This window comes from Varroa jacobsoni, unplaced genomic scaffold (genome assembly GCF_002532875.2).
Source record: "Varroa jacobsoni isolate VJ856 unplaced genomic scaffold, vjacob_1.0 scaffold_663, whole genome shotgun sequence".
Classification (NCBI taxonomy): Eukaryota; Metazoa; Arthropoda; class Arachnida; order Mesostigmata; family Varroidae; genus Varroa; species Varroa jacobsoni.
The window spans coordinates 130,265-158,148 of NW_019213565.1; the positions used below are offsets into that span (position 1 = coordinate 130,265).

Genomic DNA, 27,884 nt, shown 5'->3' on the forward strand with positions numbered 1-27,884 from the left:
GATCACTTTATCATCTCCTCGAATGTAAATACGGTCATTTATTGATTCGACGGGAGCGTGTCGTTGTTATTATGTTCGGTAGTCGTTCTATGTGGATTATGCTGTTTGCCGGAGGCAATGCCTACAGAGACAAGCCGATGATACTAAGAGCCTTTTGTGCTTTGTCTTATTGACACGACAGTCAGTGTCATTGGCGGCTGACGATCATACAGTAACCACCTGCTATGTGTGCAGCAGCTGTTGAAACACGCAGCACAAACCACCTGTCGAAGCAATGTGCACAACAACTGTTCCTTCCTTTCAGCAATTTTCTTTGCTTGCTCCATTCTACACTATTAACATGCCAATGAGTAAGCGGTGACGTGACGTTCTTTCTCTTACGAAACTATAAAAAGAGCGATGTGCTTTACCAAATGAAGAGGCGTGCCAGTAGCAGTAGCTGCGTGATACCGATTGATTTTTAACATTATCTAAGCTTATTTGTACATTAAATGCTTTCAATTTGCTGTGATGTCAGAGGAGTCGAGTCCTTCATCAATGGTGAGTGACCATCCGTAAATGCCGTAATCCGTATATAGAAATGTTCTTAAGACGGACATTAAAGGTCGAGTTTATTTAATCTATGTAATAATTTTCGTCATATAAGCGATTAATTAATCGTCACTTTCGTATAGCACCGTCACGTGCGGGTCGAGCGTGTCAGCTGTTAGAAACAGAAGAGGCGGGTTAATCCTGAGATGGTTGGGTAGCCGGGATCACCAACTCCGTACCTAATTCAAATGCAAACATCATAGACCGTATTGGTTTTTGAAATACGTGTGAATTAGCCTGCGCAAGCGGGACTTTTTTCCCGAATTTATGTTATTTTAGCTGTTCCGTTACCGATTACAATTACGACACGAGTGTACAGGTGTACTTTCGAAAGGAGATACATTGCAGACTGAGCTGCGCCGCAGGCGGTTAGACCTTTTTTAGAATGTACATATGATCGCATTTGGCATGAAAGGATCCTTAATCTTTTAAGGTATAGCACCATTCCTGTTTAAGCTGGCCTCTCGTTCTACTGGTCGCGTCTGTCCCCGAAAAGTCTTTTACGGATTAAGAGGTTACTCAGTTACTGAAGTGAGCATATGCGGCTTGTCTGATTTAATTACTTAAGGGCAACGTTTAAACCATCTCGAATAGCTTTTTTGCACTGCAAATTTACTAATTTTCACCGATACTCGGTATTATTCAGAATACGTCAAAATAGTTTACCCTGCCACGCAGCTAGAGTTAAAGTTAGCCAACTGTTACGTCCGAACCTAACGTTAAACGGCCAGACAGCCAGTTTTACCGTGGCATTGTATTTAGTCCCAGCAAACAATTCCAAGTCGAGTGAAACGATTCATTAGTGAAGCAAATATAACAAATAAATGCGATAGCTTGCAGTAGCAGTAACATCAGCGATGGACTCAGCACTGACTTCTACTTAATTGGCAGGTCATAGGGGCTACCCCATTGTCTCCAGAAAGCGATGACCTCCGTTAACTGCGCGCGTCGCCGATGCATCGACTCTGTTGAGCGCAAATTCAAGTAATAAACTGGCCCTATCCGGCATACCTGTATATACGGCATTATTTTACAATACAGACTGCCTAGTGTGGCGGTATACAGGTGCGCGGATTCACTTGAGTCACAAAAATAACAGCAGCAAAAACACACAAAAATCCGTGAACACACGAATTCACCTTTGCAATAGTAATACTGAGACATTTTTTTGACCCTGTACAAGGGGTTGACATTAGGAATGGATACGGCGGGATTAGAACAGTCTGGGATTGCCCAGCAAACCTTCGACATGCGTCTGGAGAATAAACGCGTCGTCACCGAACTGTCTCGGGCGAAAGTTAGTAGGAGCTATGTGTTAGCTTTACGATGCGATTTTTCGATAATTTTCCGTTGGTATTAATGGCACGTGTACACTGCCAACCTTCCTTCTGCTTCTGGAGCCATCATATTAATGCATATTGGGTGCTGCTGATGCTGGTATGCTGGGATTAGCCAACATCATGCGCGTGTGATGGAGACGGGACTAGGCTAAAAAAACGGGAGTAATATGAGCGGAAAAGCTCAGTCGAGGTACCAATATGCAATGGTTGTAGTGCAACAGCCACATACAACCTGACGACTATCCCGTTTCCATTCTGGTTTTAGTAAATCTAATTGATGAATATAGCTAGTGCAACGCAATGGTTGTCGGGGCTGGCCACAGTTTAGTCTAGTCATAATACAACATTTTGAACACAAAAAAAGGCCTAAACTAGTGTTGCTCATAGTTCATGCGAAAATTACAGAGTCTTGACACTTGTTGTGTCGATACTATCTATGGGTGCTCGTGCGTGGTGCACGGCGGCACGCGTGCTTGTAGCGGGAAATGTACTTAATAGAACGATATGCATTATCCGGGGTACGTTAAAATCATCATGGGTAATAGAATAGACAGTGGTTGAACTAACTTGATCGATATAACAACTGCCCCCAGGTGTTTTTTGCAGCAAGTCTAGTAAACTCCTTAAAAACCCCAGCTTAACTACTGCACAGCGTGATCTACCCATCTTATCATTTCTAATACAATGCAAAGCTTCGGTTTATTCACAGAACTGTTTTTAAACGTAATGTTATGATAAAAAGACATGAAACAAATGTATGCTATATATATATATATATATATATATAGCATCGATTAAGAACTTACAAAACATGACACTGCCAATGTATAGCAGTTAGCACAAACGAATCCAGCGGCCTTTCAAATATAATACCTTTTGAACTATGAAGATTGTAGGAACTACCATCATCTTATGCCGAATCTACATGGCGCTGCCACCGAACTCGACTTCTCTCTAGAGCGACGCCATTCTTTCATCTGGTCTGTCTTCGATTGTCTGTAAAGATTGACATTATGTTTCGTCTATGATGACCGTACCCTTCAAGCTGGTTTTTTCTTATTGGATTTCCGCAAGTTGCACGTGGAATACACTGCATGTATTTCCAACTAGCCTAAAATTAATTCACGGAGTACCCATTTTTTACTCAGTTCCCGCCTTTTCAGCAATTGAAAAAGTATCTATCACTTTATCGCTCACCTTTGGCTTAGAACACAGGTCCTGGACCAAGAAAATCAGCCCTATACTTGTTGTTCCATATAGTAACATCCTAGTGTATGGGATCGTGTAGATTTCCATTCCATTTTGTTACGCATTTTTTATGCGGAAACGCGTGGAAAATTTCGCATGAAATATTTTTATCACTAAATATAATCCGCATCGTAATTAGTGTCATCGTGGGCTCTCGTACGTAATTTTTTTAGTTTCTTTTATAGTTGAATGTAATTTCATACAATATGCAATATTACTTATCGTAAGGTGATACTTATCTGTGATTGTGAATCCTTTAAAATCCGTGCCACGATAAACTTTTATTTTGTTCGACCGTTTTATATCGAACATTGAATGCGAACAGGGACGAGCAGTCATGGAATAGATGTTACTTTAGCATTCGTTATATGATTGTTATACGCTAGTACAGAAACGCTTATGTAATCACTGCATATTCTAGGAACTGTTGTTTTTGAACGAATTCTACCTACGTATACATATATGCTCATTTATTAACTATTATAAACACAATGAGACCTCTCTGTTAGTGAGTTCATTACTGGAGGCGCTTTTCTGCCCTGCATGTCGCATATTTTTTCAGCTTCTACTTGTTGATGTCACGACTGTTCCAAGTTATGTGCGCAGAAACATACGCAATTCTTATATATTTTCTTAAATCTATCAGTTCAGCTAGACAAACGTCCTTGGCAGACTTTTCATCCCATTATAACTTAGTCAAACATCGTTGATCACTTGACCGATCGTTTTATTTAGACTTGCTAGGTATTTGATTTTTTGTTACAACAATGACAAACCCATTGATTAGACAAACAAATCGATACGAATAAACCTTATACCGCCTATAATCTTCGTCGATTACGGTTTAAATAGTAATGGTTGATGCCCGTCCGCTTATCTTGTCGATGCCACATCAGCTGTATGTAGTCTTTACAAATATATGCATTGGGAATTATGCAGATTTTGAGATTAATATTCGTAATAATTTTGAATAAGTCTATTTTCTTTGTCTATGTTTGATACTTCCGGCCTTCTATGACTCTTAACTTATCTGTTTAATTACATCAAAATATGCTAATCCGCAAATCTGGCGACCATCACTAATGTAACTACGCAGATAGAATATTATTGAAACAAAGCGTTTAGTTGACTTAAAAATTTTATATGGCGTCAACCCTACAAGCCCATATGCAATTACGCTTTCGTGCCGTAAACATTTCATTCCATATCCACAATATATATATACTTTGGTGATTATATGCACCATATATATATACATATAAGGTGCATATATGCCACACAAAATTTGCAAGAGTCAGTAAGTATACGACATGCATCACACGAGAGATAATAAAGATATCTATATATTCAGTAATATTCTGCGGTAAACAACATTACCTCTATCGCATTATAGGGTAGCATGGGAAAGTTGATAACAGAATGTATTTGATGTGATGAAGGCTTTATTCGGTCGACAATACATTGGCCAGCCAATTGACAGCCTCTCGAATCAACGGCATACAAGCGGCTCAGATGACCAATCATGATGTACTCATCAGTCTGAACTGGTTTCCCAGCTGTGATATGGTTCGTCTGTCGCGTAAGACTTCGCTTATCAATACTGTACCGCTTACATTGTGTAATGCATATCGAAGATACTGGTGGAATAGTGAAACCTTACTGTGGTTTAGTCGAAGCCTTGGTATGACGTCATTTACCACAGAAAGACGTAGATAATCATGCAGGTGATAATGTATGTTTGAGAAACGGAGGTCTCTAAAAACGTTGAATTGGACAGTTCGAGCAGTGTTTATTTCAACTAATTGATCAAAGCTTATTATACTGGCTAAGAAGCATAATAGGAAAGATTAGCCAGCAGAAAAACTTCCTTGCGTCTAGCCAAAGGCTAAATGCAGATGAAGTAAAATGCTGGTCGTCACTGTTGATCTCATCGCTACGCTTTTTGGTCAGCCTCGGCTCATCGGAAAATTATTGCGAGTTAAACAACTTTTTACATGCTTGTACGTTTGCTCCAACTTCCAATCACCTCACTGGTTCATTGAAGGATTACAACGTATTTAGATGATACGAGCGAGAATTAGTAAATGGAAGCGGCATAGAAGTGATCCGAGAAATATATGACTGTAAAGATAGCGAAAGTTTTGCTATTGCTATGCAGTTCTCTTGCCAATAAGGTATTGAGAAGACAGGTAGTTTTACTGAATATGAAATTTATTCAAACGCACAATACCTATAACTAACCATTAAGTGATGCTGCTGTTAAAATCTTTTTCATCAATCGTGAATGCGTTTCGTCCAGTATCGATAAAACGACCAGATCCTTGGCAAAACTTAATTTTTCAATTTCAGCCTGCCCAGACATCTTGCGCTAATCTAATCTTATTAACATTATCAAAGAACGATCCGTCCAAAGATAGTCATTTCTCATGATTCGCTACGGCAAAGTTTGCTACTGCAGACCACCCTGCGGGGTCGTTTTTTACGTTGCTTTGCGAGAATGAGTCCAATAAAATGCCTTTGCTGTCATAAAACTATGCTAATCGCTTTACGTCGATACACTGTTAGCTAGCTTTTATTTAGTTATTATTTATTTTTTATATAATATATAAATACATTATTTAGTTATTAGCATAACTGAAATAATATACTTATGTAAAACCCTCATTAAAGCGGGGCTTAACTACAACTGGATTAAAATAGATATAAGAGGATCATTAATGGCTAGTACGTTGATACCACTTTTTGGGTAACAAAGGTTGTAGCACAGTAATTCACCTACAGATCTCTGCTGGAAGGAGTTCCGAAATAGTCGGATTTCGTACGTCGTCCGTAAGTTAAACAACGGCATTTATAGACTCTATCAAAAGGCTGCCCATTACAGAAGCCCATAAGGGGGATCGCTAACTTCTTATCGCGTATGCGTCTATGTGTTAAGTACACATGGCCCCTGTGCGGACTAGAACAAAATATTTCGAGGCTTCGATGTGATTGAACTATGTTGCCAGCCGAATGAGGTTAAAGAAAGAAGCATGTTAGGTATTGCCATTTTATTGTTAGGTGTTACCATTATGACGAGTAGACGCACAGGGCAGACTGTGAGCGCAGTCTAAACGGTGGCTTGGAAAATTCGAGGATGGAAATAACTCAGCAACGTTTTCATAGGCGATAAGGCGCGATATTTCGGTTTTGATTCAAGATAAGGATTGCACTGTTTGTTTCCACCAGCTCTCATGTACCGCTATGGCAGCCAGTTGTTTTGCCTAGGTAGTAGAGAACGTGTGACGCCGGTTTTTGCGCCGGTTAATAATGTCGACTCGACCTGTTCATAAGGTGATCAACGACAGCTGACTAAATTCGACGCATCGATGGGGTTCGGACCGAATTCTAGTCAGGGAACAAATACGATTTATACTCCGTGTGTGCCGTTTTCCAGTAACAGCAAAAAGCATCGAATTTTAGCATATTATCGGCAATTGGAGGAAATGTCTATGATTGTAGAGTGAATGATCGTTAATGATTTTGGTTCGGTAATATTATAAAGGCTGTTGAGCATCTCTATATGTTCCGAATTTAACGACAGGTATCGTCGTTAGGCATTCCATCAGTAGGCCGGTTCCAAGCGCGAAACGAGGTCTGTCTATCTACGACCGGGTTCGAACATGGAATACAATGTATCTCTAAAATCAGCAGGCAAATACGTTATCTATTAAGCTATCACGGCGACTTGTTGAACAATCTATGTAAATATTGGATGGAATTAATAGAAATTTTGAAACGACAAAAAAAGAATAGGGCGCTGAACTTGTCACCAGAATACCCTATTTAGGTGTTTCTTTTCTATTACAAGTGAAAGTCTACGTCATCACGGGAAAGACCATTTACGGAATAGACACGGGCATGAGGAATTATTTTTCTTGTAAGCAAATTATTTAGTAACGTTATTGATACATTATTTAAATTTGAAATGTAACAAATTAAAGGAAAATATCTATCTCAAGCTAATAGGCGCATTTGTGTTGTAATCAGGATACACTGGCAAAGCCAATACAGTTGGCATTGTAGGCAAATTTTTACCACACTCCCTATTCGCCAGTCACGTTTGTTCCTTCTCGCGTAGCTCTGTCTTTGCCTACTTTTTTTGATGTATAACCTAGATATTCAAATGCGCCAAGAAGCAGATGGCACTGAAGAGCCCGTTTAGCTTGCGTGCTTACCTACGCGCGCTAACCCAATTCGGAGCGTCATTCTATTGATAAGGACGACTGTTAACTATGTTTATGATTCTTTGGCTAAATTTGAACTGCGGCAGGCAGTAAGTGCGTGACTTGACGAGGACCAAAGAGCTGTGGCACCTCGGTAGCATTTATTTCTCTTTGCCAGCGCAGGCGTATGGCTAGCTGCCTGACGTGTTTCTCAGGCCGCCGAAAAGGGCGCAAATTTAGTGGCGGCTGCTAATGTCCTAAGAAAACTGCTAAGGCGCCTTGAGCTTGTTAAAATCGTGCAATCAGTAGGCATAGAACAGATGAGCTGCATTATGTGATTTGCGTGAAATCTGCGGCGTTCAGTTCGGGGAAAAAACGTAGCGTTTTTTGGTAGTTTACAAGTTTTTACCTTTATTTGCTAGCTATCTATCTCCTAATTCCTCCTAAAAAACGTTTAATTGGCATTTTATCATAGTCAAAGATTTTAATTACTCTGCACAAAGATACGAGACCTTTCACCGTATTTTTTAATCCCGTATTAAGAAAGAGCTCAAAATATGCAGTGTAGCTCACTTACTTTCCACGGTGCTTTGATAACTTACCATTGTTGTCTTACACAATACCTACCGAGTCGAAGAACCGACCTTTAATTTGATCAAGCACTGGCGTTACCGATGCACAGTTGCACCGAGCTTCGGTTCAGCCAACATATTCGCAGGAAAAACTTCATCACACAGCCATCACTATTAGTCAGCAATTAGTATAGCGCCAGCAGCAGAATTGCAAAAAGTAGGTTAGGCTTAAATCGAGCTGATTGTCCATATCAACTCCTGTAGCAACGAGATAATTTGCTAAACACATATTTAGATGTGGCACCTTTCATATAACGGGCTCAGTCTATCGATGCACTACGACATCATTCACCAGTGGCCACTTACCCCATGTATCGTATGGAGTCGACAAGACAGCAGTGGATATCTGCATGGAGGCTTTAACGCGGTAGGTTAAGTCACATGCAAGTTTCTACGGTTATGTGCGTCGTATACCGTCTGCCAACACTTTTGTTGTATATTTAAAGAAAAAAGTGCCGTCAATAATGTCAAACAACGACGGAATTCTCAGCCTCGATCAAGCTAATCACTAAACATGTCGTGGCCATCATGAAGAAGCGGCGTAAAAACCAAGTAATCCATTATTGAATTAATACAATGTATTTTGTACACGCGTTGTTTTTGTGCTGTTGGGGCCGATTTTATGTGTGCGAGTCAATAACGTGCCGTTGCGATTTCATAATTATCCTGCGCATTCCTCTAAAACTCATATATCGCGAAGACCAGTCGGCCGTAGAATACGATTTCTCAAATCGTATTCGGTGTTCGATTAGTGTTAATGGAACGGTGCGTAGAAAGTGCCCACGCCTGCGACGAACTTTGATCTTCTAATGGCAGTGCCGCTGGCACACATCTGCAGCAGAACGGCGTGAACGTCTGGGAGTACTTGATTTTAATAAAAATCAATGTGGGTTTGATCCGAGCGCGATTAATCGATACTGTTCTATACGAATTACTCGTTATCCTCTACATAAAGAAACACTCTAATGTATTCGTAAATATTTGGTTCGCTAGAATGCTTGTATTGTTTGTTCCTGTCGTAGGGTGAATGTCGATATCAAATGCCGCTTGGATGGGTGACTTCCGACTCTGTCAGCGAGAGATCTCTAGCTCTAGGGAACTGGACGGGACCAATGGCTATTTGTTAGAGGAGTCATCAGATCGAATTATGCCAACTATACCACTATTTATTTCCAGTGGCGCTACCAGCCGCTGACAAGGCGGGATCATGTTATAAATGCTATCCGCGTGCATGCGTAGTGTTAATCGTTTTTTTTTAACGGGAGGTTTCGACCGATTCGCGATTTGCTTCGTTATAGCACAAAACGCAGTAATCCCTTTAACTTTGTTTCGCATTATTGAATAATAATGATGATCCATATATAATGCTTAATTACTATCCAGAAGTAGGTATAGAAGACTCATGAGTTTAGTAAGGATGTAATATGGAGAATGCTGTTTGAAGTCCCCGCTACGGAGGCAAATACGCCTAGATGGTGTCCATAGATGAGATTTACTTATCGACTTTTTTAAAAAAAATAATAACTCTCCAGTTGTCAGGAAATTTTGTCCTTATAGATCACCGAATAGAAATCAGCATATCTATTGCGACAACACTAACGTTTCGTCAACTGAGATGTTGTTTCCTATGCTAAAAGGTACCCTCTAAGACAATATCGGTTTAACTCGTTCTCTCATAGCAGTATCGTCAGCCGGGTTTTACATAGAAATTGTTCATTAATTTACTTAGCCACAACGTTATTTCGTTTGTACTGCTTCCTATTAGTCAAGGGAATCCACGTAGACCGGAAGTCTGTTGTCGAACTTCCTTTACTGGTCATCAACTAGCTCTTGATATTGACGGTGTCTTTTTGTTTTTGTTTTATCTAACTCTTTGTTGCAATTCCGGCAATATAGGCTCGAAACCGCTACGATTTAGGTACCCTCGGCCTCGCGGCGCTTCTTACTGGAGTCTTCTTATGAAGCTGACGTCGGTGAATCTATGTTGTCTTAATACCATTTTGAAAGCTACTTTTAGGGCTTCATTCGGGGTTGTTAGTGCGCATTTGACATGTTCTACTCTTTGCAGTATAGACGGGGTCCTTGGTTGCGTCCCTTTTCCGCTAGGCTGAAACTAGTGGCTCCCACAGCCTACCCACTTATCGGGGCTGGCTCCGGCTCCCCCGCGTACAACGTTTCAAGTACGGCGAGCCCGACGAGTGGCAAGTCACTATCAGTCGACCAACTGATATTGATGGTTTGCTCTATAGTTAGTTCTACCATAGATAGAAACAACAGCAACAAAAACCACGGTTGTTTTGTGTGTATATATGCAACACTGATGGACGTCTTATATTTGCCGACAGAACTCGTTCGGAAAGCGCTGGAGGGCTAGCCAATTGCTTCACAGTTGTTCAGAAGTTTCAATTGTAAAAGGTCTCCAGTCAGTGAGGAAAACAGAGTGGATTATAGAGTAGCACATTCGCGAATCAAGTTATACCGGAAAAGAGAATGCAGAAAACAAAAAGTGATGACGGAGCGCTAGTCTATAACGATGTTACTGCGACGAAGAAGCGTTGACGTTTGAAGGGAAAGAAAGGGCACTGTTTGATTGTGACTTAGGTAGAAAGCACTAAAGCCCCATGAACATAAGATACGTCTAGAACTGCGTTGTGGATCTGGAATGACCATTATTTATGATGTCGTTGAAGCGAATTGAACCGCAACTACAAATATTATGGTTGGCCTGTAATACAACTAATTCCCTGGGAAAAAACGTCGATCGGACGAACATTTAAAGGCTCACGCTGTGCACCCGTACAATTTGGCGTCACTGTTCATTGCACAATGAGACGCGTTGTATTTAACACGACTTCTGGCATTTTTCTTTGCCAAGGCCCGTCGGTAAACGATCCGAGAATCGGCTTGTTGTCAGATGAGGGGGTAATCGTAGAATGATTGTCGCCTCCCCCGACTCGGACGTAGGCACTGAATCTCCGTGTTCCCCGTTGGTTTAGTAGTCGCAGGATAGCGATGACCAGAGTACGCGGGTAGCATCTAGACGAGAGCTAACGAGCACCGTCGATTTTGTTAGGGTTGTGATACCACCAAAGCACGGGGTTTCTTCAGCTGCTGCACTTCTAATGTACGGGGCTACCTGGAACATATTGATCTAGAACATATGTAAATTGTATGGATGGTGCATTCACTAGGTATGTACTTATCGTGCACCCACACATTTTGATTTATAGATGCCGGCTAATATCTAGAAACTATTTTACGATCAGTGATGTATAAAATCAATCAAAGATGGAAACTACTTTACCAGAATACTTTATTTAGGTCTTAATTGATGTCTTGAGGCTTTCAGCGAACGGTGTCATTCTAAGGGATAATCAAATGAGGATGGACTTATCGTGATCGTGTACTCTATGAAACGCCATTTTAATACTAGTTGACCGCAGCCATCTAGAAGCGCATACGATATCTATTTGAGGTTAGCAGAGTCGAATTGTTTTGACAAACGAATTTTTTCAGACGGGCCGTAAAGAGCGTTTTTCGTAGTTTCCGAGAGTGTGGAAGGGCTAAGTATAAGTCCTCAGAGATTGTTACGCTTCAAACATGCTGCCGAATGTTATTTAATGGCAAACGAAAGCATATGGCGCGTTCAAACTGGGGAAAAACTTGCCAGACTATTTGTCATAACATGTATTCGCTACTCTTGATACCAGCCGAAAGCCAGTTTGTTCTAAAATAAAATGGCGAAATGTATGCAGAGAATATCAATTGCTAATAGCACCGTCCAGCTAAACTGCAACGGTGAACGAATGTGTTTTTTTCCACTTCTTCTTGGGTTTTTTTGCTATATTGAACCTTCGCAATTTTTGCAACCTTTGCCCTGCTGTTATCCGAAAATTCAAACCCGCTGGAATTTTTGTTTTGTGGCGCATTTGAGCTACACTTTAACGAGGTTACCCTTACCGATATAGCTTGGTTAGTATAAGTTAGAGCTTGGTTAATATAAGAAAAGCTGCCGGCAGATTAGAGAAGGCAGACTAGCTAGCAGTTAAGGTCTCAAGTAAAGCTATAATCGTTGTGGATTGTGTTTATATTGAATAAGCATGCTTGCCAGAAGTGGCATTTGTAATCCACGCAAAAGAAACGACAGATCAGAAAAATTTGACATGTAGACGCGCAAGCCTATAGGGGACTTATAGAAAGCGTTTAATACAATTTTAAAAGATGCACTTTATATGTGGTAATCATTTTCTAAGTATACACAATAGTTTCTATGAGTTAAGTTTACGATTCGACGTATGCTAACAGCTAAAGTGCGAAGAAAATACGATTTGGGGATTTTGTCGATGTTTGCAGACGACGTTTGATTGATTTTCAAAAAAAAAACACGTTGAGGCGCAGGTAGCTCAAAATATGCCAAGCATACGTTATCATTAGTGTAAGGTTTCATGTTATCTTGAGAAAAAACACCCAAAGTGATTAGGCTTGAAACTATGAATTCCACGAAACGGTACCAAGGGGCATCCTGACAAGCAATTAGCAGCTCATCATACCGCGATCGCTTGATTAAAAGTGGAATTTCTTGAGACGGGAGGTTCCGTGTACAGAAATCCCCGCGAGAGTTAAATCTACTCGCACGAGTACCGTTACAGTCGTTGCAGCTCTTTACAATGCTCGTCTATTGAAATCATTCATTTAATCGAAATCGTTCATTTGATCGAAAAAACAAACGAGCGTTAGGCTAAGACTAAAATGTGTTTATGATCATTATTAATCGAACCTCTTTTACTCGAGGGAAAAAGAGAAATGTATTAGTTCTTAATATGTTAAAGGCGCCCTTAAAGTTGAAGGCTATTCAGCAAAAGTTAGGGGTTAATATTTTTTTAATAACTCAATACATCAACCCTGAACATAATTGGTCTCTCTATAAGTATCGACCACGTTCTTAAATTTAATCCAAAAATTTTTATTTGCATAGAATTCTCATAAGTTATATTTATTAAACAGGATTAGCGCCCTATGAGCTGTAGATTGTATGGCACCTACCGTAATGGAGAAGTTGGAGTGCCTAGAAGATGCCTATTTCACGTCTTGTTTGTAGTTAGTATTTATTTTCTTATTCTTGGCCGATTTTCCAACTTACAGTTTTCGGCCCCGGCATGCCTCAAAACATTAGTAATATATATATATATATACACATATATATAGATGTGTCGCCCCATTGGTCTTGTTCCATTTTCTCTCCTACTACGGAGGTACCTCTTCAGGAGGAAAAGATTCTGCTAAAAAAAAGTTCTGCGCGCCGAAGTAATTTCGGGGTTCGAACTTTAGATTTATGATGTATTCTTTCGATTTTCGTCCTTTTTTTTGCCCCGCATTTGTTTGATCTTTTCGAAACGGGTTTCATGACCGCAAAAATGACTATAAAAGTGGACGTTCTAATGACGTTGAAGTTTTATCTCCTCTTCTACACGTTGTCTCCCCCTAATAACTTGCAACAATGGCTAATAGGTACAAAACTATAATAAACTGATCTCAGCTTCTTCTCTTACAAGCAAAATAAGTGCGTCGGGTTTTCACTTTAGGTAATACTGTTAGATATTGCTCTAAACAGCTAATAACCCCTTTCAGCATAAAACGAATGGCCTATCTAGGCTCAATTTTATATCACTATCGACCACCTTATGCTTCCTGAAATATTGAAGTTAAACACGCTCCCATTGCACGGGTAACCTGTGAGTTTGAGTAAAATGTACGTTTAGCACCTTATTAATAGATCTAGTAAAGCGTGTCCGTTTCGAATGGCAACTAATCGTCGATAAAGCGTGCTACGTTCAGTTTGTGCCGCTGATTATCATACGACATCCGTTCGTGGACTAAGTCGATATAAATCCCGGAAACAACCCTTACTTCTGGAAATATGTGACACACTGGAAATGGAATTTGAATTTGCCACAACAAACTAACAACGGCATTTCGCTGTTGGATTAGTGAATAGACTGCGGCAACTAAACAATATTGCCCCAGGCTATTATCTTATAGGGGCTTCCTAACTATTAGCGAAAGAAACAAGATCTATTCGCGTCTTGAGCTGCTGGTGTATATATATATATACAGTGTTCTTGAAAAATACACTGTACTTCATTTGAAGTATTATTTTATAACAGCACAGCAGTACTTGAATGTACTGCAAGAACTATTTTTACCACGCATTCGGAAGGACTTTGGTGGAGGTAGGGAGTTTCATTTATAATCGCACAAAGCGACTGCGTATTACCATTGTTATATGGGAATATATCTTAGTGAGGACCTTTTAAACAGAAGAGTTTGAAGAGGTTCGTTCCCCAGCCTTAACGCCAATGGATTTGTTCTTGTGGAAGTACCGTAATAATAAAGCTTACACGACTAAATTGACGGCACTGAAAGATTTGAAGACATGTGAATCAAGAGCCCGTCGTTGTCAGCTTATGTAGATTTTTGTAAAATTGAAATATTAATTATTATTATTTATGTAATTGAACACTGGTCATTCAAAGTGCTTTGACGTTTTCGGGCCACCGTATACACGTAGCTTCTGAAGGCCGTTTGTGTCCCCTGTAGGAATCGCCTGTATTGTTTGCCCAGCGTATTGGTCGAAGTGAATAACGGTAAGTTATGATTATAAGGGCGTACTTGTGTCGCCACATTTGCTTCTGCTGGCCACCGATGGCCTTCAGGTTAATGAGTGTCTATAATATTCCGAAGGGACTAATCCGGCTTTTGTCACTAGCACATTTACGAGTTTAAGCGTCTTCGTTTCCATGTCAGGATTTAAGACAGGTACAATCTAATATTTCCATCCTATCATTACGCGTGGAAGATAGTCAACAATGCAGTTCTTCATTTTGTAATTAATAATGTTTTCTACGAAAGTTTGTATATAGCAAATAATGCATGGATAAAGTTCGTTTGACCGCATCACCTCATGTGAACTAATTGGCACAAACGTAATAACGTGGGGATGGACCCAGTTGGATCAAAAGACAAATTTAAGCTGTTCTCCTCACATTCCCTCCTGTTATACTACATAGTATTTTTTTGAGCTAATTGGCTGTTTCTAATTTACTATAACTCGGTGGATCATCTTCGCTATTGCTAATATTGTTTTTGCTGTTTTTGCTGCAGGTGGTGACTACGATACCGTGCACGGTTCCATCCACCCATCGATCTCCAACCGAGTCACAGGTGGACAGTTCCGCATCTACTTCGCCTCTAATATCCAGCAGCGGCGGACGAAGTAGCGCCTTCTCGAGCAATTCGAGTCTGCGTAAGAACTCCAGCTTTCTTGATGGCGGTAAGTTGTTGCAGAGGAGTTTCCGAGCACTGGGGAATAGGAGCAAAGGTGCGCGCGGGAAAAGATAATTTGTTTATCTTATATTTCATTAAAATATAGGTGATTTAGTTTGAGAGTTTATGCGCAGTAGCAGAAGGTACCTATAGTTTACTACCCTACTGTTTAGACGTGGCGTCTCAACGCTATTGTATTTAGTTCACTAGAAGCCGATGTCTTAATTGATTCTATACGAAGATTCCGTTAACTTTTGTAGGCGCTCGGGATGTTCTTGCACCGACCGAATGCGGCTTTCCAGTACCAAAAAAGGGTCAAACGCTCTACGATTTTTTATCATCTAGCGATTTCAATTCCTTCATGTCGCCCCTCGACAAAGAAAACGCCCATTTCTATATTGCAGAAGTCGTAATTCAAGCGATGGAGCATTTTCAATGCTGGAAACGGAGTCGAAAAAATGTTACTGGTAAGTAGATCGAACGCGAGCTTTCAGATGTTAAATCAACAGCCAGTTAAGTTCTGCTACTCTAGTTAATCTTACTTACTGTTGTCAAATGAACCGATTGTTACCAAAGGCCGGTCCTTTGCTAAGATCGACGTGCGACCTAATTAATAATGTGGTCACGTTTTTATGTATTTACCTCTGTCAATCTCTATAGCTCGAAATATTAGCAAATCTGAATTTGAGCGTGAGTCCACGCCAGAAGCCTGCCTTCGGACTCGCCGAAAACGACGAGAATCTTGCAGAATGCAACTGTCTGTCAGTGAAGACATGACCGCTTCTAATAAGGACTGCACGGCTTCGCTTAGCCTTTCGAGCTCGGATCACGATGAAGGCGAATTCGACTCCATATCTAAGGCTTCCCTTAGATCGATCGAATCTCAAGCGCCAATGTCCGCTGAGAGAACTGCACTTTGTCTACTTCGAAATTTTCGGGACAAACCTTTGCTAAAAGCTAGCGATTTAAAGTGGATTGTCGGTAATGATGAAACGCCTCAACAGTATGTATTTGTTTCGTCTTATGCAAAATTTTCCTCTCACATGCGCTTGCATGCAGCACTCAAGAAATAACATTATGTTGTATTAACCTGCTTTTGCCGAGGGTGCTGAGTACATTATATTATTATAACATGAATATTTTTAATAACAGAAATAGTGGTTGATGATGCTTCCGTTAGCAAAAAAAAAAAAATTGTAACGCTCTGTGATTTCTGTGTGATTTTGTTAGGATGATCGTTTTGCCCGATAGCTGGGCTGTTTCACCGGATGATAGCTCTAATAACATCCGTAAACGTGGCAGTGAGTTCTGGGCCCCACCCAGAAAGCAGATCATATTCAATAAGATCTTCGCTGAAAGCACTGTGAAGATCGCTCTCGAAAAACAAAATTTACGTTGTGCCGGCTGCGGAATGAAAATGCTTCCGAAAACAAGTCGGCCAAGGTGGGACAGTATTTGCATATATATGCTTACAGTGTGAAGTACATAACTATTTACAATATCATATATATTGTACAGATGTAAAAACAAAGCTTGTGGATTTCTCGAGCTATCCAGAAAATTTTGTCTCACTCGGCATTTTTTTCACGAAAATCAATATATTGATTTACGGTGATTGCCAGAACATTGTTGACCTATATGAGAGTTCTAACAAAAATTGTTTTGAAAAGAAAGATCCCTCCAAAATCCATATATAAGCTTACTTGTTAGCTTCAAGAATTTTTCTTTTCAGCAGTCTCGATTTGTATTCTAAACACAAAGAATCTGTGCAGAAAAATTTCTAGTTTTCTAGAAGTTAGAAACATTCGTTTCTGTATTATAACACTATGCATTTGTGCTTCTTACCCTTTGGGCTTCCCAACCGGACTATCAGACTTTGTCACTACTTAGGCAAACACTTTTGTCAAACATGTCATCATAACTACAAATCTGTCATACCAGCGCGAATCGTGCTGAAGTGGGACTTCACGCAGTGTCCTGTATCGGACTTCGCTAAGAACCTTCTCGAGTCATTGTACTGTGATCCTGTCTTCGAATTGTACGAATACCACCGGTAAGTAACAAATTGAATGTTTGTAAACGTCATTTTTGCTTTAATCAGAAAGATGTTGTATCATTTTAAGAAAGTACGGAGTGGGAAAAGACGGAAATGTCGGATTATACTACTAGGAAACAAATACATTGTTATGTAAAAGAAAGGCAAAGTATTTCCACAACAATGTGTTTCAACTATTAAGAACTTCATCACGATATGCTTGTAATATTTAGCTTTCTGATAACTATTTTATCGTTTTATCACTCAGGACCGTACTCAAGAAATCGCGTATGTTAGCTAAAGTCACGGAGCTTCGTGGAACACTAATGAAGTCTGCTCAGTACGTCAAAAGCTGCAAGAATGCAAATAAAACACGTTTGCTTCGGATACCCATTCACCTTTACACGGATCAATTTAAATATTCACTGGATGACTTCATACAGGTATGTCTGTTATCTTTTTATCGTATATGTAGTGATTGTACTTACTTGTTAAAAGGCCCAACAAATAGTTGGGCCGCCACATACATATATAAATCATGATACAATATGCGCAAAATCTTTTTTTTTGTTGCTCCTATAAATATCCTATTGAAAACTCAGCCTACGACATCAAATAAGAGGAGCAAATGCAAAGGCGAAGTTCCTGTTGATACGTAGCAGCTCTATGCTGAATTCAGCAATTTAAACGACGCTACACGAATGTAATATTACGTTAATTACTTATGTATATATATATATAAATACACACATTTTCTATAATGTAAAAAATGTAACATAGATATAATTGAGCAATATATTAGCAAATAGTTTGCAGGTATGACGGACATACCAAATCGCACATCTATTGACGGTATTAATGGCTGTAAACAATTTACTAACGTGGAACCGGTCTGAAAAAAAATTTTCTATTAGTAAATCCGAACAACAAATACTGAAGTAGTAAATTGTGAGGCTCGTGTAACGAAAAAACACAAAACTTTATTTTATCTCTAGGGTGAAAGATTCATGTGAATAAAGTGTAAAGTAGGAAAAAGTGGACTGCAGAAAAAGAACTAGACATCTAGTTAATACATAAATGTTGTTTCAACCTGTGAACCTGTTTTTTTCTAACTTTATAAGCTTAACCTTTTAGGCCCGCAACGGCGAATTGCTTCGTGCGCTACAGCAGACACATGAGGCCTGCGTAAACCACGTCCGTACGTGCCAACTCTGTCGGGGTCAGGGTTTTGTGTGTGAGTACTGTCGTCGAGGCGACGCCATCTTCCCATTTGACACCCAGACCGTTGTCCAATGTCAAGCCTGTAACGCTTGTTTTCATCTTACATGCGTTATGAAGGGCCCGTTCAGCTGTGGGAAATGCGAACGAATTCGGCAGAGGTGAGCACTGCACTTCAATCCTCCCGTGCAGCAGAAGCTGCTTTCTTACAAGTCACACACGAGAAGCGCAAAACATGAGCAAGCACAAGGGAACTGCGTCACATCTATATATAATACGGACCGTTACCTTTACCACAACAGCTGCCTGATACCATGATGTATGCTGTTGAGTAAAGTGCGATGTACTAAAAGGCGTCCGAACAATGGCTAATTCTATTCACAATCTACCAATGGATTAACTAAGCAATATATCTGATTAGTGATCATAAACTTACTGTTGGACAGATCAACACAGTTGACACGACTTACTAGAGGATATATCATATAGGAGTCAACTGTAGGAAAGTTCAATAAAATTCTGGTTAATGCTGCATGATTTCAAAAACAAACGAAGGTCATCATCTAGGTCCAGCTCATAACGTCAAACAAAATGGAAGCATCGTGGAGTATAGTTCGTACTATCAACTAGGACACCCTCTACGAATAATCTAACAAAACGCGGTCATCCCCGGGCATCAATATGGACCATAAACTTTTCCAACTTACTAGCAATATGAGCAAATTACTATCAGCCATGTTTTTATTATCTCAATTTCTGCACATGCATACATATGATAGACTTTGTGAGGACACCACTTATGACTGAATAAAAAAAATGTTTCTATTTTTTACGTGTGATGCTACCATCGCTTCTAAGCGAAACAACGTACGCCGGTTTCGAATATGTTATTAAGTGTGTTTAAGTTGATTAAATGGGCGCATTAATTTACAATTCGGTGAGTCGAAATAGTCGTCGGTACTTGCGGCAACGTCGACAGGAATGGTCGCCTAACAAATATATTTCTAGCCAAGAAGACACTGAATTAACGCTCAGCGATGAAAGCTTCCACTGCGCACTGCTCAAAAGAGGACAACTGAAATGAATAGATCTATTATTTCAACTTTACATACAAAGGAGTACTATGCAAGTTTGTACTCAATAACATAAATTAGCTTTATTAGAATCCTACAGCTGATGCACAAGTTTCTCTGGCAAGATCGCCAATCAGATTTTGAAATAGGGGACCGTGCATCTAAAATGCTGGGCTAATTTCCTCGAAACGAAAATTGTCGTTGACATTAGGTTGTCGGCGAAAAAAATCCGGGTCAGTGGAGGGTTATTTTTTTTGGAGAATTTTGATACCACTTCCGTAGAATCTGGTTCCGCGTTGAATGTTCGTGTTTATAGTATTTCTTTATTTGGTAATCTTATGAGTTACATCCTAAGTTGAAGTTCAGAGCGAGATGCCATTGTGGTTAGGTAACGATATCAACGTGAATCTTTCTCATGAAATATGACAAGGAGCGTGTGATTTTCCCATTATTATTTATTTTAACCAAGTACGCTGCGATAAATAAGGAGGCTTGCTACTCAATTTGTGTTTGAAGGAGTAATATGTTCTTAAACCATATGATTGTGTGGAAAAATGATGTTACACGTCTGCTGTATGGAACATGCTCGAATTTTACCACACGAAATATCGGATAGGCTACGAGCAGTCCTTAGATCATATCTGTGTATGTACGTATATATATATATTGTTACCTTTTAGGTATCACACAAGCAGGGAATAGTGTTGTCTGATGCAAATTGTTAATTTTGTCCTGGTGTAGAATACAGCCTTCTACAGCTGCCTATTCTATACCGATTGCTTCACTATAGGCGAGATTTATAGCGAGATGATTCTATACGTTTAGATTATGGCTTGAGCACGAAGAAAGTTCATTCTATGTTCGACAATCAGTATAGTAAATTTTTCAGCAAAGCTATAACATACAATCTGCGACACATTCTCTCACCGTCCGGCCCTCCGTGCGTTTAGTTCAGATGAATAACTTGGCCCCTAAGCAAATGTGTTTACTCTTACTAGTCTTGTTCGTTTCCGTGCATCTACCGGTAAAATCTTTCGTAGTTACTCAGCAAATGATATCGACAAATCGTCAAAAATTTCACCGCATCGGAGACGGACATCACTGTTTGACGTGCTCTGGTTCTAGGCTATGTAGCATATACATTTGCAATATAACCCTTGTTATAAAACGATTGAATATATGTTTTAAGGTGTATTGTATGACTAGAATACAGCATATCGCTATATGACTAGAAAAAGTTTCCGGCCTGAAAAATTGGGGTCACAAAGGTCGTGGGTATTTCGGTGTGTTTTTAACCTTGCGGATAAGCATGTAAACCGACCATTTCTAACAGGTGAGGTCTATGGTAGTCGACTGCGCTCGCAGCTTATATTCACTACTCCTTGAATTAACCTTATGAAAACCATTCAACCTCAAAACCTCACGTTTGAAAACATATCAGTCAAGTTAGGTTACACTACAATCAAGTGCGTCTGTTCGCATCGAAAGGCCGATTCTAATTTCCGGCAGAGCAGATTACCTCATTATTTGCATATAATTATTAATCTTCAAGTTTCCCTATACAGGAAGTAGTTGCCACAGCGCTCTTGAAGCGAAAAAGTCGTTTTATGTTATGTACTACACAATTTTATTCTTGAAACAACAGGTTCATCGAACATAGGGCGTGCATACGTGCAATAGCAAATGGGCTCCTATTTAATTTCAATGTATTTTCCCCTCGGTCGTTTCAGGCGAACATCCGACACCATCTACGAGGCAGAAGAAGCCAAAGAATGCTAGCTTTAAATAGTAATGCGAATATACTTCTTTTCCGAGTCACTCAGAGCTCAATCATATTGTATCAGGCGGGTAGGGGGTCTCAACATGGCTACATTACATTGAAGCTATACATATAGATTTAACGACATTATCAATTAATTCTCTTAGTCACCGGTAGACGTGAAAACCGGTAGCCAAGTAGGAGTGGGTCTCATGTCGGGTACAAGTTGCGCCAGTTCACCGAATTCGTCAGACAAATAATCAATATGGACTACAATTCATTAGTGACTCTGAACAAGGCGCCCAACACTGGTACTTTACATTATTACGAATAGATGCATGCGCACATCAGGCGTCCAACACACGTTTATTTTAGTAGTTCTTTGACTAAAGGCCTAGGACGTCGTGAAATAATCACCATGACGCTGCCACTAATAAGACGGTGGCAGAGACCCTTGCCATTACGATGTATATAATAACCCAGAACAGTGTCACAACAGTTGGCCTCATTTGTCAAAGGTCTTTTGTCTCTCGTCACCTTCAGTTTGTGTCTGGGGTAATATAACGGATGTCACTATTACTCATTATCAGCAAGCAAGCACGAACTTACATACATTGATTGAACTGAACCACCCTTGGATATGCGAATAGAAACATCGTATCTCTCAGCTTCTGCTGTTACAAACGAATCTTCGATTGACGCTAGCTTTTTTTGTTGCTATCATCACTATTGTCGTTTTTATTATTGTTAATTTAATGACCGATGACTGCTATTATCAATATATTTTAACTTACGATAGCAATAACTAGTAAAAATTTTGATAATAATTTATTACATAGCGATGTATATGTGCGCTTTACTAGCTTGTCAAGGTTAGGCACATAGATCTATTTATAAGAAATAAATGCGTGACTTGAAGTATATATATATAGTGTACACGAATGCAGTGATATAATATAAAAGCAATATTCGTATGAATTACTCTACTCCTAGATCCATGGTTTGCCTGCGGCTGTCCGTTTTTACATGTTCTCGGTGAAACTCGAATAATGGAGAAATGAATAAAAATGAGAAAATACTTGTTGGTCAAATAAAAAATCAAACATACCGGTATTGTTATTTTCAATACGTTGATGTGCTCGAAAATCGGTAACAATTTCTTCAGTTAAGAGCTACCTAGCCTGCCTAGAATATCGTTGTGCATAATGAATGATTTGACCGCAGCTTCGACATGGTGGGTATCATTTTCGCCGATCAAAGGATTTTCTATGTACAGTAAGAAAAAGCGAGCAAAAATAAAAAAAATTAAGCAAGTTAAGTAAGTACTTCCAAACTATCAAAGTTATTTGCTTTTTCAAGTGACCGTTGCCTTGCCCTGTATAGTTTCGAAAGGAATGTTTATGGCTTGAACGAGTGCGCTTATTGCCAAATCGTTTTAGTTGAGCAACTAGTTGAGATGAGTTCATGGTGGGACGTACTAATTCTGGGAAGAAATAAACTGCGAATAGCCGCATGGAACACTATGGACGGCGGGGTCTCGATTAAAGAAAAAAAACAAGAAGTAGCTAATGTTTTACTAATTAAAGAAAAACATACTTTTTTTATGACGTAGGTTATGCATATAAGGGGCGTGTAAGTATTGGAAGCTATTCGAGTTTTCTTTACAAATTATTTAATCCCACTTTTCGTGTAATATGTGGCATTGATAGGCTTTGTACCAGCGACCTCTGGCTTTTAACTTTATTTACGAGTATTAAAAGTTATTCCAGCATTATCTTCAGTTTTAAATGATCATTTATTTTGCGTCAACAGTGATTTTTACTAATTAACAACTGGGCGGCTAGATTTTACCGCCGTGCAAGTTAAGACAGATTAACATATACAACTGAATGAAGTCTATTTACGGACTCTTTCCATCCACTGCAGTTGGATAACTTAAGCACCTGACTACATCTGTGACGTTCAGTGGGATCAGCTGGACATAAACTAGACTGGTCGGCAATGTCGTCAAGCGTTGCTTCATACAGTTAGCTTCCAGCAGTGCGATACGAAATGTGTCTGCGCGACGAGATATACAATATATAATCTCATTAATTTAATCAAATTGTTGACAAATCTACACGGTGCAGAATTGCATCTGTGCATTAATGTAGTATTTATTATAATGTTTATTTACTGAACTGGTACAATATTAAAGGGTTGTGCAAGTTTAACAAAATATTATAGGTCTTCGTTACTGGTCAAAGGAAGATGCTTGTTGATTAACCTGGAAACTGGGCAAACAACTACTCTACAACTAAGCACTCTGCTCGGCGAACGCCTGAGCCGTTCTGTCTTAGCGTACGTTCATACAATTGGATAGCCTCGCTTCTATCTCTAATCTCTGAAATAAAATACGCTGAAGTTTTATTCTCAGTTCCCGCTAAGACGTCATCTTCGAGATCTGCAGTTGTTCATTTCCTGAACCGTACCTACGTGATTGCAGAGAGTTTTTTGAAACCGAACTTTTTTTTGCCAATGGCTTGATCTAAGATGTGCGTCACTTTTGGTATGACTCCGCGATTTCTTAAATTGGTAAATTTCGTTGGCCAGATTTTTAAAGCAAGTGGCCATTATGATACGAGACGCAGTTAAATCAAGCCGTAACGACTACCACAGACACAGTTTCTGTATTGCTTATTCCGTTTCGTGAGTTTCGACTTGTCTGAACTAGTGGATTTTCCTGTGCCGAACGCTTGTTCACGACTTACTACTATAAAGCACTCTTACTCAAAGGAACATTATGCAATAAACATACACACAAGGTTGTAATGAACGCTTTATGAACATTGATCGACGAGCTTGTCCAGATTATTCTGCGACGGTATCCTATTCAAGCTAAGACGACTGAGAGCGCATACGTCCCCGGCACTGTTTATACAGGTTATTTCTACGAACTTCGAAGTTACCTCCTTACATTTTTTTTTGGGATAATACACAGTCTTGATAATAGTTTAACATCTTTGTTTGGCTATCACGGTAAGAGCACCTGCAAAACTAAATAATTTTTCGATAATGCATGAGCCGTTTCTATAGTGGTAACTGGGGACATATGAGTACAGTGCTTGCAATTGCTTGTACATTGGGTTCTTTCTACACGCGTCGAGTTCCCGACATAATGATTCGCCGTATCCGCCCCTTGGAAATCCTTTAACTTTTAGGGCGACTAACCGGGGTTATTGCTAAACTTTCTCCAGTGCAGTATATAATACCTCTTACTTACAATAGACACAACATCCTTACAAGTAATGCCGAACGTGCTGCCAGCCATTTCATGTCCGCACAGCTCTCGGGTCAGGGCAGCTTTATTATACCTGATTGATCAATACGTGCACTGATTTCACCGTTGTGTCAAAGCCGTGTGTCACTTCCAGTCTATATTCCTCCTGGTCCAGGTTCTGCATTACGTCACAACAGTGAATATATGTTATAAGTGCCAAATGAATAGCCTTAGTTATACATGTATAATCCCTAATTAGCTACTGCTTACAGCATTCGATTCAAATACGAAGACACGATTGTTGTGTTGTTATTGTTATTCCTGGACAGGGAATAGTACATAAAAATGTAGATCCGAACTCTGTTTAGATCTCATTGTGGAGATTTGTTGACATAATTGTCGTTCTCTTCGTTATTAATGTTGTTGTTCTTTTTTTGACATATGCATTGCGCAATCTTCGAATGTTTCTACACCCAGACTGTCGCTGCAAGCACATGACTCCCGCACATAGCTCGTTTGTCGATTCGTCAATACTCTACCTGTTACAGACTGACCTAATATTGGTGAAAACCTCTTTCACGAATAAATCCCCTGATTCCGTGTTTAATACCCTCGACATACTGCAGCGTGCTGTGAAACTAGCGCATGAAACATTTTATAATGCATTAGCCCTCACGCTCCACAATTAAAATTTCCTTATAATGTTCGATTTGCGCCGACTAAACCCAAACCGCCAGTCGCCAAACTCGGATCTGCTCCGTTTCTACTAGGAGACCATTCGCATCACAATTCAAGGGAGTGATATAAGCTTTTTACTAGAATACTTAAAAAATTCCCATCGGAAATTGGCTTTTATGCCTGTCGCACAATCTTTTTACCCTTTTTATTGTAGGTTTCAGTTTTTCCTTTTAGAATCACCTCTACCAATTTATTAATGTATGACGGCGATGATGATAATTATTAGTATCTAGTAGATAAACTCCTCGTTTAACATCCATTACCTCAGGAAGTTTGTAGGCTTATAGAAGGGACAACATGCCTTCTAACGATTCCTCGGATGCCCATTTTTTTTGTTTGTTTCTACCCCGACTTTAAGTCTAAATCCATATGTTCGGCTTCTCTTTCCCGTTATGTGGTATTAGCACAGGCACTATCTATATCCATTGAATTCGTACAGCTTTGACGCAGCAATAAGCATATTACGAGCGTATGTATTATGACGCTGAGTATGTGAAGGACTCATCAGGCCTCATTGGACTAAATAATCGGTCACGATCCCTTATGTCCAGCTGTTCATCCATTGAGTGCGTGAAGTACCTATAGCCCGTCTAATTATACCCTATAGGCGGAAATTGCTTGATGGCCTGGGTTTTACATTCGAATTTCACGTTCACTACTACTTTGAGGCATCGTTTTAGACGGTACACTCTTTTAACAAGAATCAAAGAACGCCTATGCCCAATCTCAAACCCGCTGTTTTTACATCCACACAGGGATACGGTCTTGAACCTGAACCATCTCAGATGTCACGAGGGTCGAGGCATATTTGCGCATCTAATTCGGCCCGGACCGAATGATGAAGTAAGCCGATAAATGTAAAAAGGCCAGTAAAAAGTTCTCTAGTATAGCGAATGCTAGCAGAATAAGTTAAGGCTAGAAAGTACCCTATAGATCTCCGTTGTGGCTTTTTGTTCAAAACCGGCACTAGGGTAAAAGAGCAAACAGGGCGCATCTAACCGAAAAGACGGTTATTTCAAGTTGCTGTTAGAACAGCTGCCTAGCCATTTTCAAATCTCTATTTTCTTCTATGAAGTTCTCATAAAGGTGGCCAAACTCATACATTATCGTTTTCCTATTTTTTTCTGTTTCCTACCATTTCACAGTGTAACAGTATCGCTCGCTGCTTCTAGTCATTCCAGTAGTATTAATACTATGTCCTAAAGCTTTACATGCAGACTTCGCATAGAGCTCCGACCTCGCTCCGCCTACTTATAAACAGATCTCATATTTTTATATATGCAAAACAATATCCCAAGAGACTATGTAGACATGTGCACTTGTATTTATACAAGAACCAGTTTTTCTACACGTTTGGAAAGACTTTAGTGAAGATTGAATTTTGCTTCCAGCAAGAGCGAACACTTGCATTCTACCAGCGTCATCATCATAATCATGCCTTATATACTATTGTATACCATTGTCATAGAAGCACATCTTGATAAGAATCCTTCAACCGGATTGGTTGGACGAATACGTCCCATCAAATGCTCTTTCCGTCTGCTAGACACGACGCCAATGAACTTTTCCTTAACTAAATGTTCTATAGATAAAGTCCACACCAGAAAACCGACGATGTATGAAAATTTGGTAACCGTAACTAGAGTGAAATACCCGTTGAGGTTTATCCCCAAATAGCCCACTGTTATCAGCAACTTATTAAATCAATAATAAACTTTTTTTATAGATTAATTTGCCATTTGTAAGCAAAAACTAGTGTGTAATTTGTAACTATAAACCGTTTGCAAGATATATATATATATATATATATATATATATATATATATGTATATATAGCAATTACGTTCCCACATTTTGTTCGCAAGGGCGAATGACGCGAATTTATTAGGTCGTAGCGGCGGCTGATAGGACTCGTGTTGTCGATTTTCGTACTCTGAGTTTCGAATCGACTGAGACACGTATTATGCTTAATTTATTTATTTACAATATAAGGATCATGCATTCGGCTTTCGCCTTTACCGCATACTTCGGCAAACGATTGTCGTCAAACTCATAGCTAATAAAGTCTGCCATTTGAAGGCGCAGTATGCATTATGGTAAATATTAATTTTTGTGAAGGCTTCAGTCTCGCCGCCATTTTGGCTGCCTAAACAGCTGAGCAGAATGCTGCCCTAATCGAGGCTGCTTTTTAGCGACTATTTATATTATACTTATTATATTCGAATTATTATTACTGATCATATCACTACAATTGTTATGTTCGAATTTTTTAAATTTTCTTATAGAACTGTGTCCTTTAAGAGAAGTCTTGTGCTGCAAATGAATAACTGCAAAGCGTAATATTGGCCACTCGAAGTCAGGCGCTTTTCTCATCATATTTGATAAATACGTCATATGAAATAACATGTATGAATACTAGTTATAAATTCTAGCGTAGCTCGTCGATGGCATCTGTGTCTCGTCAGC

At 39.6% G+C, this 27,884-nt stretch overlaps 1 protein-coding gene across 1 annotated transcript; it reads left to right on the forward strand.

The window, feature by feature from the left end:
- Window positions 1-60: 60 nt before the first annotated feature.
- Window positions 61-22,528, forward strand: LOC111262438 (run domain Beclin-1-interacting and cysteine-rich domain-containing protein). The gene is made up of 9 exons (XM_022836704.2): window positions 61-540; window positions 15,175-15,343; window positions 15,597-15,803; window positions 15,997-16,339; window positions 16,567-16,779; window positions 17,210-17,389; window positions 17,640-17,814; window positions 18,506-18,750; window positions 21,393-22,528. Exons 1-9 carry the CDS (start codon window positions 511-513, stop codon window positions 21,439-21,441), a joined length of 1,611 nt encoding a protein of 536 aa, XP_022692439.1. The 5' UTR covers window positions 61-510; the 3' UTR covers window positions 21,442-22,528.
- Window positions 22,529-27,884: the final 5,356 nt, after the last annotated feature.

Excerpts from the sequence above, each read along its gene's own strand:
- LOC111262438 (XM_022836704.2), top strand. The coding sequence starts at position 511 with ATGTCAGAGGAGTCGAGTCCTTCATCAATG. Across the intron at positions 15,804-15,996 it reads GAGTCGAAAAAATGTTACTG|CTCGAAATATTAGCAAATCT; the intron begins GTAAGTAGATCG and ends CAATCTCTATAG. Across the intron at positions 16,780-17,209 it reads CCGAAAACAAGTCGGCCAAG|ACTTTGTCACTACTTAGGCA; the intron begins GTGGGACAGTAT and ends CCGGACTATCAG.